At 41.3% G+C, this 21,074-nt stretch overlaps 1 protein-coding gene across 3 annotated transcripts in view; it reads right to left on the bottom strand.

The window, feature by feature from the left end:
* Nucleotides 1-5,365: 5,365 nt before the first annotated feature.
* Nucleotides 5,366-21,074, bottom strand: part of LOC133342997 (protocadherin-9-like) — a 62,401-nt gene continuing 46,692 nt past the window's right edge. For 2 of the 3 annotated variants that reach the window (XM_061552416.1, XM_061552417.1), the window contains exon 4: nucleotides 5,366-9,912. In XM_061552416.1, coding sequence (XP_061408400.1) covers nucleotides 9,167-9,912 — 746 coding nt within the window. In that variant the 3' untranslated portion in view covers nucleotides 5,366-9,166. The remainder of the gene's footprint in view (nucleotides 9,913-21,074) is intronic. The other variant, XM_061552418.1, reaches the window with a different exon arrangement.

The following is a 21,074-nucleotide window of genomic DNA, read 5'->3' as shown; positions in this document are numbered from 1 at the left end:
CGCTGCAAATGCAATACACGTGGCCGGCGCTTGCATAAGCTCACAGACAAATAATTACTGTAATGTGTTTACAGCCCTTTGTTAATCCTCCGCAGGGTAAAGGCATTCCCACGGTAAGCCCCTGTAATAGGGTTTTTTTTTAACCATACTTCTCCACGCTGGTCAGTGGCGGTTGGTGAAGTGCAGGTCCAGTTCAGATACAATTTGCCACTGCCGGAAATTGAACGCAGGTGGCAGCGTTTACATTGCAGAATACAAACCGCTGAGCCACCACCCTATCCTACAATGGTCTATTTCGACACAAACCGTTGAGGGTAAAGGTGCAGCGTGGCAATTGCTTGCTCACGCGACTGCTGGTGGAAGGGGCGTCCATTAGAGGGAGCTCTAGGGAGTCTCCTACGCGGCCTTCCCTTCCACACGTATTCCTTCTTTAGCATGGATTAATTGCATCAGATTAAAGATGTAATTTCAGATTTGGTATCCACTCAATTGTCTGTTCTGAAGCAGAGTGAGTCTCGTCCGTTCCTCCTTTAACGGAGTGAAGACTGCAGCGGCAGCAGCAGAGAGTTTGCGATGTGGGTCAATGGTTTGGGGTTCGTGGCCGCACTCCGAATCTTTGATGGTGCCATTTGTGCATCAGGTGGCCGCATTGGTTGCATGCCCCGTTGCTGGCTCGGTTGATGGTCATCCATTGGCCGGGTGGAAGGTTGAAACCGGGAGGTTCGATGGTAGGGTCCTGCACGAGATGTCTTTTGTTGTTGTAACGTCGGCCGCAGTCCAGACTCTCGCTTCCATCCCTCGCATTCATTGGCATTTGTGGCGTGGAGTGAGGCTGCTGCGATTCAGAAGGGGTGGCGTGAACAGACCACTTCGGAGGAGGTCGGAGCGTGCCCACAACTTTACCCCATACCGCACGCAACCTGGCGGGGCCCGATGGGCAGTGCACACAACACGTTGACTAGTTGACGTGGAGAGACAGATATACGAAGCGAGACATCACCTGCTTATCCATTTTGTCATTTATACTGCTGGGTGGGCACAAACTATGGGGCGGGGGGGGGGGTAGATGATTGCCCGTTATCCCAACTGTGGCGACCTCTGGATTCATAATAGAGGTTTTCTTTTTGGGTGAGATCGCGTAAGTATATAAATGTGTCGTTAAAACCCGCCACCATCCGACACAGCCAACTAGTAAGGGTTGTCACGTAAACAGAACGTGGCCAATTCGTCACTAGTACAGCACACCGGTGTGTTGGAGAGCCAAGCCACAACATTTACAATCTGAGTACGACGTTTCGCCAGTAATTAAAATTAGCTTCATCAGGCAACAGCCAGATTTGTGGAGAAGTCCACCTGATTTGTTCCTTACATAGAGGCGTAGATGTGGTAACCACACTTATGCGCTCTTGCGCAAAGTGGGGGGGGGGGGGACCTCTGGATTGCAAGTCCAGTGTGTAAGCCATAACACCACGACAACCTCCGTTATTGACATATGACAATATTTTCCAATGGTGACATGTCTAAATAGTTGGCAGTGGTTGAGCGAAATCTTTACTTAAAACTTTCGTGACTGCAGGAATTAATATTCTTGGTTCTGTCGGTAAAGTCACGTATATAGAAAATAAAAATAAAATTAAGAATACATTTAATAAAAAAAGTAAAAGCAAAAACCCACGACGTTTCGATCGCAACACAAGCGGTCTTCATCAAGCGGAGAGAAAAAAAAATCATATTTTCTATTTTGAAAATGAAAATCCTATTTTCAAGACCGCTTGTGTTGCGATCGAAACGTCGTATGTTTTTTGCTTTTATTTTTAATGTAACTGATTTTTTATTGTATTTTTATTTTCTATATACGTGACTTTACCGAAAGAACTAAGAATAGTATTGAGCCACTTATTATGTCGTGCTCCCCCACTCCCACCCATTGCCATTGATGTATAGCACCTTGAGATTGTAAAATGAAAGGCACGATAAAAAACCGTAATTATTATTATTCGCATTGCTGGTCAGAAACCTTGGGATAACCAACGGTGGTTTCGTGATATTAGGCTGACCAGGTGTGAGCATTTGATTTTACGTATCAACAAAGTCACGTTAGGCAATCTGCCCTTCACCTCACTTAAAATACAGGGTGTTTCAAAAGGTTGAAACACCCTGTATTTTTTTTTAAAATACCTGACACTAGGCCCAATGAACAACTATGTTTACACTTTTGCCTTCTTGTTTAAAGTATGACGCCCATTACGAATTTAACGCTATCCAGTTAAATGCTGCCGATTATTTCCAAATGTGGATAAATCCAATGCTGCACGGGTGCATTTGGGATATGTATGGATGACATGCGCCTTGCAAATGTAAATTATTCTCATTGCTGAGAATCGCACAACCTGCTTTTTTCCTCAAAACCGAATGTATCAAAATCAAGCGTGACTCACTCGCAAGGAGAAAGGCTGCAAGTGCCCATGACTTTAGTCTGCAGAGAATTTCACTCTCGAGACACATTTAATGCTACATCCAGTAAAGGCTGGATTACCATTATGTGAGTTGTGTCTTTGTGACTCTGGGAGGCTGCAGGCAGTGGCCATCAACGCGCGTTCTCCCGAGACTTGTTTTGCTGCCCGTGATACAGGTTTTCCTTCTCCTGGACAATGTAATTGGACTTGGCCATCTCACAAACAGCTGCAAATTTGAACCCCACCATGCACAGCAAGAGCGCAGCAGAGTGCGGCAAAAAGGTATTTCCATGCATTGCTCTTTCTCTCTGTGTGATCTCTTAGGGTGCCAAACAGTCAGAAGCTCAATTGCTTGATGCATCCAAATTGCGTATAATCATACCCCCCAATCAAAGCGATTGCAGTATTTAATTCACTGACGGTGCGCAGTCATTTCAGTGCCTGTGAGAACGCGCTTATCCCAGCAGGTAGCAAACTCAGGTAGAACTGTCTGCCTCGGTGGATGGAGATGCGAACGGCCTCGATTACTGCACACGCTTGTTGAGCACGAATGGCAAAGCCACCGGTGCACTGTTCCTTGCAGAAATACTGCACGCTCGAGAAATCCCTTTTAACTTAGAAATAATTCCCATTAATCATGCTGACAACCCAATTTAGTACAGCATAAAACATTTTTTTTTGCGAACACAAAGCGCGTACAGGCCATAGGTTAGTCGCGTTGAAATTTTTGTCGTCACGTTTTGCTCCACGTAACGTTTTTGCAGGCTCCTTTTGTTGAAAAACAACTTGTAAACACGATGCCTCCTTTTCAACACGTAGGCTTGGACGATGTCTCCGAACATTTTCGATATTGCTTTTGTGCGTGCATCTCGCGTGTTCTTGAACTTGTTTAATTGCATTGCTCGTGGTTGCGTTTGTGTTGGGGTTTCTTCTTCTTCTTTTTTCAAGTCTGGTCAATGGCCCAGTGTTTCAAGCATCCACCGTCTCTGCAGCCAAAGTACGCTCGGTGGCATAAATGTAAAATCTGGCACTCACACATGCTCTCATAATAATTGTGTACCATCTGGCCTTTTGCATGCTATTTTGCACCAAAAAAGTGACGATATATTACCCCAACAGATGTTGAAAATTTACAAAATATGAGCATATTCCATAAATCATTCAGGGGATTCTAAAATAAACAACAAGGTCTTTTCTCTGGCGTTTGGTTTACTTTCTTTGTTTTTTTGCCAGCTTCATCCGCTTGCACCACTCACTGGCTCAGGGAAGAGAGTTCTCTCTTTTTTTCTCGAAGGACATTAGAAAAAAAATCGCGGATTACATTCGATGGAATTTTTTTCCTTCCAAATATGTGCGACTTGGAGGCAGAATGTTTCATCGTGAGATGCAATTGCATTTTGCTTTAACACTTTCGTGACTGCAGGAATTCGTATTCTTGGTTCTTTCGGTAAAGTCACGTAGATTGAAATTTTCTTTAATAAAATAAAAATAATACAATGAAAATTCTAAATAAAAATTATACAAATAAAATGAAATTAATAAATTGAAAATAATAAAAGCAAAAACCCCACAATAAAAATTGTAAATAAAATAACAAATTTTTTTAAAAATAAAAATAAATGTAAAGCAAAATACCCACGATGTTTCGATCGCAACACAAGCGGTCTTCATCAGGCGGCGAGGAAAGAGGGGGCAAGCCTCCAAATGTAGCTGCTTATAAGAGTTCAAAAGTGAGTGGGCGGGGGAAAGAGCTGTGCAGGCAACACGAGCTTTTTTATTTTTTGTTTTCTATTTTCTATTTACGTGACTTTACCGAAAGAACCAAGAATATGCAATTGCATGTTTAGTTTAATTTTCTGTTTACATTTGGTGCTCAATATCTGCTGTCGAGACTTTCCCATGAATTATAGACGTTTTTTTCTGCCACTAAGTATATAAAAAATTAACCCGTAAAAACAAAGTTTTTCACTATAAATCCTTTATATGCGTGGCGGCTAGAGTCCTCTCGTCCTCTGGGTTGAAATGGCTGCCACTTATGGGTCAGATGATTGCCTGGCACCATTAAGCAATTGGTAATTAAATATAAAAAAAAATCCTAAAAAGTGTAAAAAAAAAAATTTCACGAAAATTAATTGTCACGCACAACGAGTCTGTGTGGAAAATGTCAGCTCGATTGGATCACGGGAAGTGGGTTAAAAACGACCGAAAGATTTGCACGGTCGTAAGCGTGCAAGCAAGCAAGCAAGAAAGTGAACTTAATATAAAGGATTTAAAAAGACTTGCCTTAGCTCTGCAAGTTGAACTTAAATTGTGTGTTATGGCAGGCTGGCAGGCTGGCAGGTATGCACCTTTCATGGGTGAGGTGCCAGCCTTGTCCGACAAGAAAGAGAGCTGTGCCCTTTACATCATCAGCACTGCTAATCAAGTTTGAGACTCAAAATACAATTGACCCGAACTGCCTTTTTAACAGTCGCCTGATTACTTGGGTCACTCGTGTAAGCAGTTCACGTCAGTTACTTTATAGCTTAACAGTGTCCCACCAGGACTGGTGGATGAGATAAAATAGTGGTATGTGTGCGGATTAAATTTGCAGGTTCACTGATGTTTCGTTGAGAACTTGAAACAATTACGGTAACTAATAACCCAAAGCACAATTCCTAAAAGCACCGCTGAATATCTGTCTTTATTTATTAAAAATGGCCATTTAGCCATCATTCTTTAATTAAGCTTTAAATAGGGGCTTTAATTCTCAAGGGCATCTTTGTTATTACATTTTTTTTTGCTTCATAGACATTGGTGTTTCTGTCTGTGGTGCTGTGTGGCCAGGAATAATTTGCTATGGATGCTGTCCATCGCACCGCGTTTTTAGTCGACTACACAGCGAGTCTCCACACTGGAAATTCACGCAAACAGGTTTAACATTTTTATTGTTTCTTGCAAAGCAGGTTTGTGACATACCGGTAAAAAAAACACAAACAAAACATCAGCTATTAGAGCGATAGCAGAGATTTGACTGGACAGCCTTTTTCTGCCGTGTTTACACATCTGTTGGTATGTTTTTTAGGTTTTTTTTTCAGTTTTTGTGGGTTTTTTCTCTTTTTTTCTTTTTGTTTAAAAAAACAAAACTATTTCCTTCACCTATAGATGCAACGAAAAAATCGTAAGGTTTATCAATGCTCAGGCAACAAAGGACCAATTTTATTTTCACGTACCGGGATGGAATGTTCACCAAAAAAATGTCATTACACGCGCACATTAATTTAAAACTAACCAGCAACAATGTTATAACTTTTGTCGTAAAATACCATTGCAAGTAAATGTAAATACAGTGCAGTGTTGGCTTTTACATTCGCCACACTCGGGTACAGTATTCTTCTACATCAGTCGTAGTATGAGTACTTAGCACATCCGCTGTTGATGCTCTGTGCTCGTGACAAGTGCTCCAACGTTTGGCCTGGAACCTGCCAGACTTGGCGACAGCGTGGCCAAGGGATTGCACCGCGTCATGCAAAACTAAAAAATAAAAAAGCAACGCTGACACGGTGGCCACACGGAGCGTGGCTGTCAAATTTGAAAAATGTCCGTGCATTATTTACATGCTACATTCTTTCTGCCTGCTTCTCTGATTGTGGCCAATATTAAGAGCATGGCTTCAGAAATATTTCGTTGTTTTTTTTTACCGATGTGTATGAAAAGTGCTAATGCATTGTTTTATTCACATTTATGACGAACGTTAAATCCTAACTACTACCTTGAAATGCGTAAGGACTGAATTTTAACGCCGTATTTCTCTCGGTTTCTACATTGATTTTGATTGACCAGTGTTTGAATGCACTTCTAAAGCTCCATTAAATACAATTTAATGTAATACTAAGTCCCAGAGGCAACCTTATAGGAAATGTATCATCTGGGATAACACATTTAATTAAAAAAGTATATAATTTAAATAGCAACAAACCACAACATATCAATATTTAATTCTAAAGTAAACTACAACGCACTGAAAAAGCAACCAGAGTATGTAATGAGAATGTAAACACGTTTTATGTTTGGCCTCCGATAAACGGCTAATGCTATTATCAAATTGGTTTTAGGTACAATAGAACGGCAGCCACTATTTAATAAATTGTAGCTAATAAAAAAATAGCAATGTTTATGCAACGATTTTTATTTAATTTAAATATATCCTTTATTTAACCAAGGATGCTAACCTATTAGTATACATATTTAATTTAACAATGCAAAACAAACTAAATTATATATACATTACATGTTCGGGTGGGATTATTAACTTTTGCATTTGGGTTGATGTCTGCACATTGTATTCCTAATGCACTATATTTACGGTGAAATATTTCATGATTGACAGCCACGCTCATAATAAATTCGTCATTCATAATGCCGAGGCCCTCGTGCAAGAACGATCACAATGAAGCTCAGTCAACTCCACCCAGCAATAACGTGTTTTGTTTTAAGCATTTTTTGATTGTCCATTAATGCCAATGCACAGGGATTAATGATTTCAGCAATACCAACTCATTCTGGCAAATATCATGTCTTTTGTGTAAAAAAGTATGGGCGCGTACATCACGGAATCAAAGTCACATGTTTCACAAAGACTAGTTTAGTACCCTGTAGTCTGGTTGAAGCGATTTGCCTAAGCTCACAACGGAAAGGACATTGTGTAAAATCACAACTTTTCTACCTTGACATCGCTCAACCACCATGGTTCATAATTTTCCTAGATGTGCGGAAGTATAAAAAGGATGCTGTGACATTGGATAGCTTAAGGAGATGGAACACTGCAACAATGCAGTGCTCTATGCTTGAGAGTTTAGATAAACCTCGATGTCCAGGGTGTTAAAGAGGGCACAACAAAGCAAGCCTTCTCTTTTATCTCTCTATGCCGAAAGCCACCTCTAGAATTCTGTAAATCTTCGAGGAGTTTGAACTGTGCGGTTCAATATTAACACACGTCTGGTGTGCAGCCCTCACGCCAAATGTGTCACAGCTGTGAATATACAAGCCCCAGTTTAAATGAAACATTTTGACTTGTGAAAATCGTTTCAATGTACCATAACCCTTTCAACTTTTTGTTAGATAATTTTTTTTAATCCCAGCTATATAAAAACTGTTTCGTTACGTCCCAATTGGTTTTGGATATTACCAATCCCCCTTTTCCATTTCTTTCAGCAAAAGGATTTTGCAAAATAACACAAACTATCCCATGAGGGATTGGATCAACAATGGGCAATATATGCAGTTTGTAAATTGTTCGATTTCCATTTAATTTCCTAATGAAAAGTACATCTCAAAAGGCACAACAGCTATAGATAGGGCAGGATGAATGCAACATTCATCAGAAGCAGTATAACAACAGTTAAATGGCTCTTTTACAACAACTGATGGCTAGGTTAGGCATATCAACGCTTGAACTATACAGCACTGCACTCTCAATGTCATTTATACACTTTCCTTTAGACTATTTGAACAATTTTAGCCTACACATATACAGTTACCCATTTCTTCATTTCTTTTTTAACGTATTTAATTTCATTCAAAGTAGTGTGTACATGGGCCTATTATATAAACTCGCCACTCATAGACGCTTGTGAGATCTTCACACACCGGTGCAATGAAACAGCCTATTAAGCCATCTCAGCTTCCTTCGGATCCCATTCCGTCTCATTTCAGAGAAGCGTTCCATCCCATGGAGGTGACTGCACTTTTGTTCGCTCATGATTCGTTGGGTCCATGTTCTCGGCAATAGTTCATTAACGCGACAAAAGATGTGCTCTTTACACACAGCGTGTTTCTGTGTTAACATCCACCACTCTCCTATTTTAGTTTTTCTTTGGGCCAGGCGTGTGGCTTTATATTATTCCATTGCAGCAAAAATGTTGAATCGTTAAAAACAGTTTTAAAGATCGTTCGCATATATGCAAGTATACATATATATTTTTTGTAAAGAATGAATTGAAATAGAACTTGCGGACATTATGGAGCACACATTGTGTACAATGTATAAAAGCTGTAGTTACACGATGGGAGGTTTTGCCACAGTACATTTTTTTTTAACAAACAATAAATCGTATGTGGGTTGAACGATGAATAGATGAAAGCTGTCTATATCTAGACCAGAATACTTAAACAATCACATAATTAAGATGATTGTGGAATTAGTATTTTGCTAATCTACTCAAGTTCCACAGGTGCAGTGAAGGGTGCTTTTAAAAGCCCCATTATTACGCATGAAGCTTTTACAGATCACTAATGTTCTCCATACACACAGCATGCATACCTTTACAGTTCTGAGGCCACCGATGAATTATCATTTGTGTACAAATCTGGTGGAGCTGTGTTTTATTTAAAAAGGGACAGTAATTTCCTTTACATATATATCATTTCAGAATACATTTTTATGGCTTTGCACATCTTTTTTCAATAGATATTCTGAATCGAGTTAGCATTTCCACACTTATTTTTTTGTAAATGTGGAGAATATCCTGTAATTCTGAAAATGCATATTTAAACTCAGAACTCACACCAAACCCACACTTCTCTACATAATGGAAAAACCATTTTCAAGATGTATATAGTATTCTGAAACCTCTCTGTCATTGAAACAACAGGCACTGATCTTGTGTCTGTATCCAGACTTGACGACAAAATATGTGGCAGTTTTTTTCTTTCTTTTAGGAATACAGCATTTACAGGTAGTGCTCACGGCTGTACGGGGCAATTGACACGGTGGCCTGCTTATACTTGGTAGCCGGGTTGGCGCTGCTGCTGCTGCTGTTGCCACCACTGCCCGGTGTGGCCGGAGGAGGCTGGGAAGACCCCGTGGCCGTCAGAGGGATGGACTCCTTTTCTTTCCCACCGTCACCATCTGAAAGCTGCCTGAAGGCTGCCATGCCAATGCCAGGGCCGCCCCCGAGACCCGCGGCGTATGCAGCCTGTCGCAGTAGCAGGTGGTTTCGGTTTCGGTCTTCCCAGAGGTTCCCCTGTGGCGCGTGCTCATCGGACGGGCCAGTGGCAGCAGCAGCAGCAGCAGCAGCTGGGACAGATGGAGCGGTGTTGGCCGAGGTGGGGGACACGGCCGGGGTGGGGGTACGGCTGGAGGCCCGCTCTCGCGTGGGACCCATGAAGGTGGAGAACGGCGGTGCCGGGTGCTGGACGCCTCGGGCGTTGGTGCCAAGGTCGGCGGCGTTAGGGTTGGAGGCCACGGCGGCCGCGCTCAGTGGGACGGCGTTGACGGCGGGCAAGCGGGCACGGGAGATGGGCACGTGCTGGGTGGGAGCGGCTGGCATGGACTTGTCGAGCAGTAGAGCGGTCTCGGGCTCCGGGGGCATCCAGCACAAGTCGGAGTGGCCATAGCGCTGGCAGTCGGACGTGCAACGCGACGCGATCACAGTCACATCAGGCAGGTCCTTGGGAAGCATTGGGGCTGTGCAGCCTGGGAGGAAACACAAATAAGGGAGCAGAGTTAGGCGAGTTGCAAAGAACATTATCGTCCGTGCATGCATTGCCTCTGTGGCATCGTGAGTGAAAGTAATGGACTAGATGGTTTTGGTATCCATGGTTTTTACTAGTTTCATAGCAAATGGATGTACTGTTAAGTTCATTGCTTTGGCAAGTATGTGTTGTGTGCAAATGATATGCTCTTATTGTGGTGATATGATCTTACTTGGATAGAAATTGGGATGCTGACGATTGCCATGTGCTGAATATTGATGGAAATAATGTTCAAGGTATGACCGCTATCCTACGATGTGTGTGCTCTTCAGTTATAAAACCTGGCTTCAAAAGGCAAAAAATAAAAGAATAAAAATGCACAACCTAAGAGTATCGAATATAAGAAAATTAGCAAACTATCTGTTCAGTACATTATTTGGAAAAAAAATGCGTGTTTGTTTACTCCAAAAATAATGTCACGATTCCTTCCATGGAAATGGAATTGTATTAAAATACAAAATGCGAACTTATAATCTTGCAATACCGAACATCATTGGGTGAATTATCATACGACATTAATATGTAAGAAAAGGCCTGTGGAACATAAACATAATTTAGAAAATAATACAAAATGCCCACAAATCTAATTGTCCTTATTTATCCAGCCATATGCCCAAACGTACCATATGGGCCTCAGCCCAGATTAAATTGTTCTTTAGCGGTTTGCTATGTTAATGTGATGGAGCTGCTTGAGAATTTCCTTAAATATGCAATATGCTTTTCTATGGAATGTGCACATGGCCCAGAATTTTAAGTTGTTTTAGAGTTCCTTGTTCTATAAAAATGTCACTTTGTGAAAGTGATTTTTTTTTGTAATCTAAAACCATTATTTCCGAGGGATGTTATTAGACACAATGAGTAAGCTATTTTTCTGCATTTTGTGCGTGCGTTTCATGCACCGCATTCACCTCTTGTGCAAGATGCTGCATTATTTTATGCCTGTGGTCGCAATACCAACCTCATATCCTGATATTTATATAAATAAAAATAATCCACAAATTATTTGTTCTGGTGAACAATAATAATAATAATGAAACATTCAGTTTGGAATTAGAATGGTTATAATTACTCTACTTGGTTTTCACAACGTACTTTTCTTTAAAAAATAAATAAAAAACCTGACGATGACTAAATTTGGCATCGTGGACCATTTCTGCTTCTCATGATCACCAACTAAGAACTCTCTCTTCCTACGCGCTGTGGCTTTCACCATTGACAATCGCTAAACTCTTAAAATGTATGCACGTTGATTAGACCAAATTAGCCCTTCCATTAAAATATGTAAACTAATGAGTAATTTCATGGTAAAGAAATATTTCTTAATACATTTTTTTATTCTTAGACTGGAAAAGTATGATTTTGTATGACCTGCCCAAGCATGCAAGCCAAGCAAATATTCCGATTGTCATGGTACCAATTTTGCTTTCAACTACAAAGGGCCCATCGCTGAGCATCATCAGCAGATCTCAGCTCATTATGCTTTTATGCCCACATTACCGGCAGCAAGCAGGAGGAGACCACAAACGATCGGGTGTGATTGCTCCTTTAACCTGCCTGATGCAGAATAATTATTCCTTTAATTTTCTCCATTTCTTCTTACTCATTGCTATCCCCCCTTCTCTTGCCTATTTAAACCCTCCCTCCATTACTGGCAATGAGGAGGTCTGTGTTTAGACTAATTATAAACTCCCTGTGTGGTATAAAGAACAGGTGTGAAGCAACAGAGGTGGTAGGAAATTCAAAACTGAAACCCATTTACGCAATTCAGTGCCCTGCCAAGCAAACACAAAGGCCCTCCAGAGAGGCAACTAAGGGCTTCAAAATGGGACCTCTCATCTTATGATCTCATAGGTACATTACCTTGATCCTTTTTCTGTCAAATGTCACCCTGCCGCCAAAGCCTGCACATAAACCGCACAAAGTCTTTTATGATGCCAGGAATTACAGTGATCACTCGTGATGGTAGCATCCTGCTGTCTCTAGGAATTTCCACCCCATTAGCCACCCAGTTCCAAAGTACAGTGAAGTAGCACTGACTCCTGCTGTACCTTTAATTATTTGTGTTGACCAACTCTGTGTTAGAATATTTTAGCTCAAAAGGGCAAGTATGGGCTCTTCACTTGGCAAAATCGTACGTCTTTAAAAAAAATCACAAGTGTACAAGAATTTGATATTACTCTGATGGGTGTTCCATATAATTGAATGGGTTTTTTATTATCCTTATTTCATTTTCTTGGCTGAAGCAATCATATTGATAGTATATTTTTTAAAATTGGTTTGCTAATGCGTAAAGGGAAAAAAAAATCTAATCTATTACTCGTAAAAATACACCAACTGTTGGTTCCAAAATACAGCTTTATGTGCATATCTAATATGCGCTTTCAGCGTTTATTTGATTATTTTACGAATGCTGCGATTAAAGTTATTTCATCAAAAAATGCCACTCGCCAAAGCCTTTGCCTCCAGCAGGTGTCTTGGCTTTGTGTATATCAGCAGAGAAGCGTCACGGTGGTTTGTTTTTGGGCCAGCTGCACACACACCTGCCCAACCAAACTTTCACCCATTGATCAAGCGTAATCGATGCATCTATGAACAAGCACTCCGTGGCGCGATTGTGGCGCCACAGTGGCTAGGAGATGTTAACTACCTCGCCGGGAATACCAGAGGTTGTGTGTGCGATCCCGACCCTGACGCCTGCTGTATATTTGGAGTTTGCGTGTCTCTCGCTCTCTCATCATCATCATCATCACGGTGGCTAGGATATGTTAACTACCTCGCCTGGTATACAGGAGGTCGTGGATTTGATCCCGACCCTGACGCCTGCTGCTGTGTATTTGGAGTTTGCGTGTCTCTCGCTCTCTCATCATCATCACGGTGGCTAGGAGATGTTAACTACCTCGCCGGGAATACAAGAGGTTGTGTGTTCGATCCCGACCCTGACGCCTGCTGTATATTTGGAGTTTGCGCGTTCTCCCCGCGGTCACGTGGATTTGTATCCGAATCCTTCGGTTTTACCTCCACATATAGAAACATGCCTTTAGAGTATTTGGCTGCTATAAATTTCCACGTGATAAGCCACTACGTTCAGCTATCATTTGTAATGTCCAGGTCGCTTCTGAAAAAGAGCTAAATAGATCAGTGGGCCTTGCCTGGTTAAATAAAAAATAGTTTAGCTTATAGTTGAGGAACTGTTGCTAGCTGAATGCGTGTAATCGTATGTGTATTTACATATATGTAGACTATGATCCATTGAATTCCTTGACCATGCATACTGACCAGAATTGGTGTGTTATCTATTAATCTGGCTGGGCCCTCCCTAAGGTTGACGTTGTACGATGATAAGGTATGATGATAAGGAGTGATGTATAAACAACAAACGCTATTCATGGGTACACTATCCACTTGTTCATAATTTCTGACCTTAATTGGTTCTCACTAGTACATAATGCTCAAAGGGGAATGATTGTTGTTGTACATATGCATTTTTGCTGTTTAGATATTAACAATATCGATACTTACTACATAAAAAATAACCATTTCCATCAGTTTCAATCTAACAAATTATTCACGTTCATGGATTTGTCAGGACATCAGTTTCTGCTTGGCAACCTATTCACACGAGTCATTAAAATAAGCGTGCACTTTTAACGGTTACGGTTTTCTTATTCATCTTTGTCCGTTGAGTACTGACACTTGCAATGAGAAACTTCACCTTGCTAAATGTTTAGGACCACAGGAGTGGAGTTAAGGTAATTAAAACTTCACAAAACAACCTGGCACCATATGGCCCTTGTGTTCGAAAAATTAACTCGGCCCAGTAATGAAGCAGCAAAGTCTGGTTCTGACATTGATGTGCACTCTAATTGCCACGCTCACCAGGACGACTCGTGAAGACCTCTGTTTCTACCAGTCTCCTCTCGACAAAGACTATAACATGCACGGAATCACATTATACAGATGCCAGGTCACAATAAATGCGGAACCTGACATGCAAAATTCTCCAGGTATGTTTTTGTTTTGTCAAGTGCAGAACAGCAGTACTACATGTTATATGTTACATGCACAGCCCTTTGTCAGTCCACTACCATAGGGGTTATTTGACTACATGCAACATAATAGGCCTGCATGGGTTTCTGAAAGTAGGCACCATAGATGTGGGATACAGGTGTAGTGACATAGAATGTGTCACTACGGCACGTAGCGCTGGCTACTGGTAGAGAGTGGGATCGTGGGTGTAATAGCCTGGTCTACCAGCAGGGCAGGTGAAGTGTGCCCTGGAGTGGGTAGCGCCGGTTGCTGGCAGTGAAGGGCCATTTGAGGATACACAGCGGCAGGTCTGCCAGTAGGGCACGTGATAGGCACGGATGTAGGGTAAAGGTGACAGAGGGGACACGTGGGGCAGAGCTCAGATCCTGTTGGTAGGTTCCAGAAGGAGGCGTGGCTGAGGGCGGAGCCAGGCCACGCTGGGGAGGATAAAAGGGAGGCCCCGACTCTGGGTCGGGGCTGCTGCGGTTTGGGAATGCAAGCCGTCATCTTCACCTCCTCGTCGGTGTTGGGTGCAGGAAGTGTGCCGGCTGTCCTGACCCGTATATAGTTATCCCCTATACTGTGGAAAGTGTAGAATAAACGTGTATGCCTCCTACTATTAGTGGCTCTGAAGTGACTCATTACGCAGGTATAGTACAACAATAATATGGCTGCACTGCCCTCTGCTGCCTATCGCGTAGCACAGGCCCATCTCTCTTGACACCTGTTTGCATGGTGTCCGCCCATCCAAGCAATAGCCAGGCTTAACCATTGTTCATATGTTTTTTAAATTGTAAACTAAACTATATTCTTTGGGTCTTTAGGTACAGTCACGTAGATAGGTTCAAAGAAACTAAATGTTATTTTCCTGATCTGTCGCTGCTGTTTACTTTGCGCAGACAAGGAAGGAGCTTTGAAGGGGGCCGGATAGACTCACTAAACTGGAGGCATGAGATGTGTGATAACTTTTCCACTTCCTGTGGAGTGTAGGCATATTCTTGGGTTTTTTCGGTAAAGTCACGTAGGTAAAAAATAAAAATTAATAAAGTAAAATAAAAATAAAAATCACGACGTTTCGGAGGCAACACAAGCTTCCGTCTTCAAGTTTGTGTTGCCTCCGAAACGTCGTGATTTTTATTTTATTTTTATTTTACGTTATTAATTTAATTTTAATATTTTACCTACGTGACTTGACCGAAAAAACCCAAGAATATGAATCCTTGCAGTCACGAAAGCTTCAAATCTAGAGTGTAGGCATGTTTAGGATGTGCTCCCTTGAATGCTAATACGAACCATTTAATAAGGCACAGACTTGTCTATATCATTTTTTTCCCTGAAAATAAGGACACTTGTTAAAAATATCTTCCGTGTTTTTTTTGTCTGTTCTGAAATCCAAGATTATTATTTTTGTTACAATATACCTGGCACTGCCGAAATGAAGTACTGGTAAGAAAAATAACAGCAGATCAAAAGCCTTCATGAACACAGAGATAAATGTACCTTAATTACACAAGGGACATAAGCAAAAGTGTGATTGGGTTTGTTTATTAACTGAAATTTGATACTGATGAATGGCTCAGGACTTGTTTATTCCCAGCAATGCTATCTTGTCTGCAATCAAAGCCACATTTGAAAACGTATTGGCCGATGGGTTTATGTTATGAGATGATTGCAACCTCTCATGTGGTGAGAACATCAGCTTTTGTTGACATATATCGTATCCAATCGGTTTTACATTAGTAGCTTATGCCCAAGCAGAGATGGAATTCCATTTGAAAATGCATTCCAAAGTTAAACAAAAAGAAAACCCAAACGAGTAAACTGAATGTACAGCTTTTCATATATTGCAAATTATGAGAATGTTGTTTGTGGTGAACATTGCAATTTTATATTATATATTATGGAAATGGGTAACCAACTATATACATAGATAGGAGGATACAAAGATGCGTGCATTTGTATAGGGGGACTTGAGGCTGCTGGCAACAAAAATTGGGATAACAAATTTACATTCACATGCCATGCTTTGGCTGTACGAAACAATACATTTTAATTGTATATGAAATCTAAAGAGCAGAATGTAAGCCAAGTGAGTTTAAAATGCAAGGACATTTGTGCACAATGGGGCAATGTGATGTAAAAACCAAAACTAGCGCTGCAAGTATTTCATATCCATGCGAAAGCAGACAAAACCCCCTTTGCAATATATAAATGTGTCTCCACAGCCCATAATCACGTGGGTGAAAGTTGCCTGGAAATATGGCACAGCAGATGATGTTTGAACTCGGACAAGGATCCTGAACCTTATCTTAATGAGATTTATAAAGCACCTTTACGAGGGTGCTTTACAGCACTCGTAAAATTGTACATAGCACGAGAATAATTTGAAATGAAGCATTGGGTTATTGTAAGTGGCGGTGTAGTTTTGACGGCAGTAAAACAAGAGGGACTGATGAGGAGGAATTGATGAGAGGTTGGGATATGCCAGGCCGTAGCTGCGGAGCGACAGAAATCTGGCCGGGTGTGAAAAGTGATTAGGCATCATTCCATTGGGAAGATAAAGGACAACTAGCCACCCAGAATACCAAGAGCAAAAAAAAAAACCGACATGGAATTTATATACGTTAAAAAACTAAATGCTTAAAAATCGGGATACATTTGTAACCCACGAGTTAAAATATGTCTCTGGGACCTTGTGGGAAACACTTCCACACGATTAATGATCGCGGGAAGGCATTGCGCAGCTTATCTCTGCACCTTTCCATATCTACTCCCTCACGCCCCGACAGCCGGCATGTCTTTGCATTTAGCATCATGGGCAGCGGGCAATTTGGTCTCGAGCACCACGAGTGCTGACGCGGAATGATAATTTCGTGTTTTGCACAAGTTGTCAACAATTGCGTATGGCGGTTTGCGTGAGGCATCCTTTGCGTTCAAGTACTGCATGTAGTTGTTTGAACGGACCCAGTCAATTAATTATCAAGCACGGCAGAACATGTGCAATGAGATTCGTATGACAGACAGAGATCAACGCCAGTGAAAATTGAGAGAAATCGGGATTTGCAGGAGATAATCAGAGAATAAACATGCTTAGAGAAAAGAGGGGGGGGGCTCATATTAATCAAGTCGGCGACCTAAATGGGATTTTTTATTTATTTAGACATTGATTTGTGTCACAACATATTTCGAAAGCTTTAACTGAGCAAAATGGAATGTGTACACTATGTTAATCTGAGCTATACAAATAATACGTAAACATGTTAGACGTTTTAATTTAAATAAGCAAACCTATATAAATGGCTTTAGAAAGCCACATTTGACCCGGGCGTGAACACTGTCGCTCGGTCCAGCCAAAGGTAATCATGGACGATGTTCCCAGTCTCCGTCTTTTGCCCCCTTTACTCATCCCTCTCAACCCATTCGGCAAACGTCGCGCCTATTTTTTCTTGTTTGGGGGGAATGGGGCTGCGTGGCGAGTGCACTGAAGGATGAGGAGGAGGATCGGCAGGGCAGCCCGGAGGGTTACCCAGAGACACTCTGGCTCAGAGAGAGAGAGAAAGCGGGGCGCACGCATTTGTATGTGTGTGTGTGTGTCTTTCGCGCAAGGGATTCAAACATCACTGCCGGCTCTGTGGATGTCGTGCGCCTTCCCAGGAGAGTGCAACACTGACCGTGAGCATGCCCGCGTCATCGGGATTTGTCGCCAGTACGATAATGAGGGTGACCCGTTTCTGTCACACAGTCTGACAAATGCAGCTTTTTACCATTCATTACCTACAAAATCAAAGCGCTCTTGTATGCAGTAGAAATGCATTCAGGATCCCCCACCCCCCACTCCCGAAACTGAATCACTCTGAGCGTGGAGTGTCGGCAAGGGAAGTATGATGGCAGATGACATGGTATGTGTGTATGTGTGTATATATATATCATCACATGGATGATGATGGCCACTCGCTGCCGTTTTTGCATGCTTAGGACATACGAGGACCAAGACTTTCAATTCAGATATAGATGTCTCTAGTGCCTTTTCCAAACAGGTGCATGAAGTTATTGTGCAAGGTATTGTTGCCAGCACAGAAGTGGCTGCAGCACTTGACTAATCATTGTTAATGAGCATTTGAGTTGCCATTGTAGTTTCGAGCAATTTTCAGGAATTCGGGCAGATGAAATACGACCAGATCAACGAGGTTTCATCGCAATGAATCGAAGGCAAATTTTGCTCGAAACGGCGCAATGTGTTGCCGCAAAGTACCCTATCATTATTTCAGTCGTTTCGTCACCAAATCAGGATAGCGGCAATGAAAATTTGAATTCGACGTGACAAGGCGAAGCTGGCACAAAACGTAGTGACATCCAATTTGCACGGTCAATTGAGGTTCATTAAAACAGATTATAGCACACCTATTCTCCAAGGGATTTTCAAACCATGCACTTCCCTGTGATATCAAGCGCCTTATCCATAGCTTGCTTTTAATGCAAAAACACACATAAACCCAGCAATGTCGGCGTACATGAGGTTTTACTTTGCTCTACACCCAGGCAATTTTCCATAAATTCCTACCCATTATGGCAAAGTCACAGCCAATCTGTGCCAATTAAGATTGACGTTGGAGCGTGTTTGCAGAATTTGCAGCAATATGTTCGAACATAATTAAGTGAAACGTTGAAAATTTGGATTTCTACGTTGTGTGACATTCAGTTACTTTAATATCCTTCGTTTTTTCACGATGACATTCATTAGTTAAGAAAATAAGGACTCCATTTTCAAAAAGAATTATTACTTAATACTGCCCCCCCCCCCGTAATGTTAGTCTCAATAACTGATAAAGTATAAGTCTAAGCAGTGCACCAGATGAACATTTTTAATGTAATTAGAGAGTAATCTTAGTTCAGCATGTCCAGTGGGGTCAATTTAGCAATATGTGTTCTCAATTTAACATTTTTCCTCTTGGCAAAAATAAAAACCCCTCCCGTCTTCCTCGACTCCCAATGCAATCTTACAATCTGTAAGTGTGAAATAGATCTGGATAGGATCTAATTGGCCCTGATGTAAATTCAAGTCACATCTTGGTATTCGTGATCGATTGTTAATTATACGAGATCGGTCTGCAACGGATGATCACTACCGGCTTGTTCTGTAAGCAGACTTGGCCAGAAGTCGAACACCGACCTCTCTCCATCACCAAATCACAGCAAACAAGCGTGTTTATTTTTATTACCAGGCAAAAAAAAAACTGCTTACATGGCAGCTGAGCAATATTGCCAATATGACGTCATTATTCATGGAAGTACAATCAATAATTCCATGGAACCGATTAAATGCATTTTAATGAAATAAGTAAATGACAAGATTGCGCTTAACATCATTTTTTTTAATGTTGTAATTCAAAATTGAGAAATGTAGATGAAAATAAAACAAATGTGAATGGTAGCACACCACAGAGGTGTTCTTCTTAATGCATTACAAATGTACATGCGATGTTGTTAGCGGTGGGTGGACAAAGTCTGGGCCGGGGGTGGGATCGGGTGCATTTAGAGAAGAAGCAGGTTTAGTGGTGTAGTGGTGGAGAGATGGAGGGAGGGAGCCAGAAGTCCCTGGGGTGCGCAGCTACATTTTTGGGCCATTTTGCAGTGAGTGTGTGTGCAGTCAGGTGCAGAAAAACCCCTGGACTCATTGACACTGCGGTGTCTGTAACCCCATCCCACCCCGTCAATCACGCGCCGAAAACGCCAGGCAAACCTGGCAGTGCTCTCTCTTTCACCTCTCTCTCTATATATATATCTTCCCTATTATTGTCATTTAACCGTTTTATTTTCTCTTATTATTTTTTAATATATATTGCTTTCACATTCCTGATAACGTCATGGCCATTTTTTTCATATGCGCAAAATTGAGTAAAGAAAGGAGTTATAATACTATTTTACACAATGTGATATTAGACATCCATCAAAGTGTAATTTAATCAAAAAAACTATACGGTATGTAATAACCCATTCTTGAATTGCATTCCTGTACTATTGTCTGCAAGATAAATGCTTTGGATAATGGTACAGCCTTCACTGTATATATGTTATTTGTACAATGTTGCAATGGCGGGATTTGTTGCGTATCATTTAATAACAACCAATCACAGAACCACCATTTGGATAACAAGAGATGCGTTTTGCTGTGACACGTGATACTACAATTGTTGCATTTATTGCATTGCATGCACAAGGGTTAAAGAAAAACCCTTCTGATCAGATCTTTTAGCAGGAGCCCAATAAGAAAACTACGGGAAAGCTCTTCCCGATAAGATTCTCAAAGCCCTTGCGATTATACGCTGCGTAGGAAATGTTGCCTGTTGTTGGAAAGGGGTAACGAATCAAATTTCGGCCTTCGCCTCACAAGCTGTCAAAAAAAACAAGTCCATAGTAAATAAATAATTGAACAAAAGCAAATTATGCCTATTTAAGTTCCCTCATGTACCTCAGTTGCGGAAGCTCGCAGCGTGGTTTTATACTTGATGTTGGTGTTTTTGTGTTTTTCGGTTCAATTTAATTTCTTGCACCTTGAAAAAAAACACACACTAAATGGCAATTTAATCGATGGAGATTATACAAACTCTGGATTCCACACGCAGCTACTTTAACAGCAACGGTGTAATAATCTCTCGCATTGATGGGGGTTGTCGGTTAATCACCACAAATGACGAATCATCATCAACACCACCTACACATGTAATAGGCAGTCCTCGTGACTCATCGTGCATGTGTGGGTAATTATGTCTGTAGTGCAAGTTCCTAATTCATATTCTGTTTCCCTCTTTATTTGTCAATTTTTTTCTAACTGTATCTCCTTTTTATATATTCCATCTTTATATGAATAATTTAGCAATTGGTGCAGCCATTAGTTCTACCGGTGTTAATCACCGTGGAAATGGCTCCAGCATAGGCATTTAATCAAACGCATTGGCTGACTTATAAAAGCCGCACTTTTGTATCTTGAATATTGTGGCAAACCATGAGTTCTCATGAGCTAATTAGTGGACACTTTTATAATCGAGTAGATGGTGAGCAACACAAAAGTCAGGCACA

The sequence above is a fragment of the Lethenteron reissneri genome, chromosome 16, assembly GCF_015708825.2.
Source record: "Lethenteron reissneri isolate LAM-NWPU_2019-01 chromosome 16, ASM1570882v1, whole genome shotgun sequence".
NCBI lineage: Eukaryota > Metazoa > Chordata > Hyperoartia > Petromyzontiformes > Petromyzontidae > Lethenteron > Lethenteron reissneri.
This window is presented reverse-complemented; position numbering and strand designations above follow the sequence as displayed.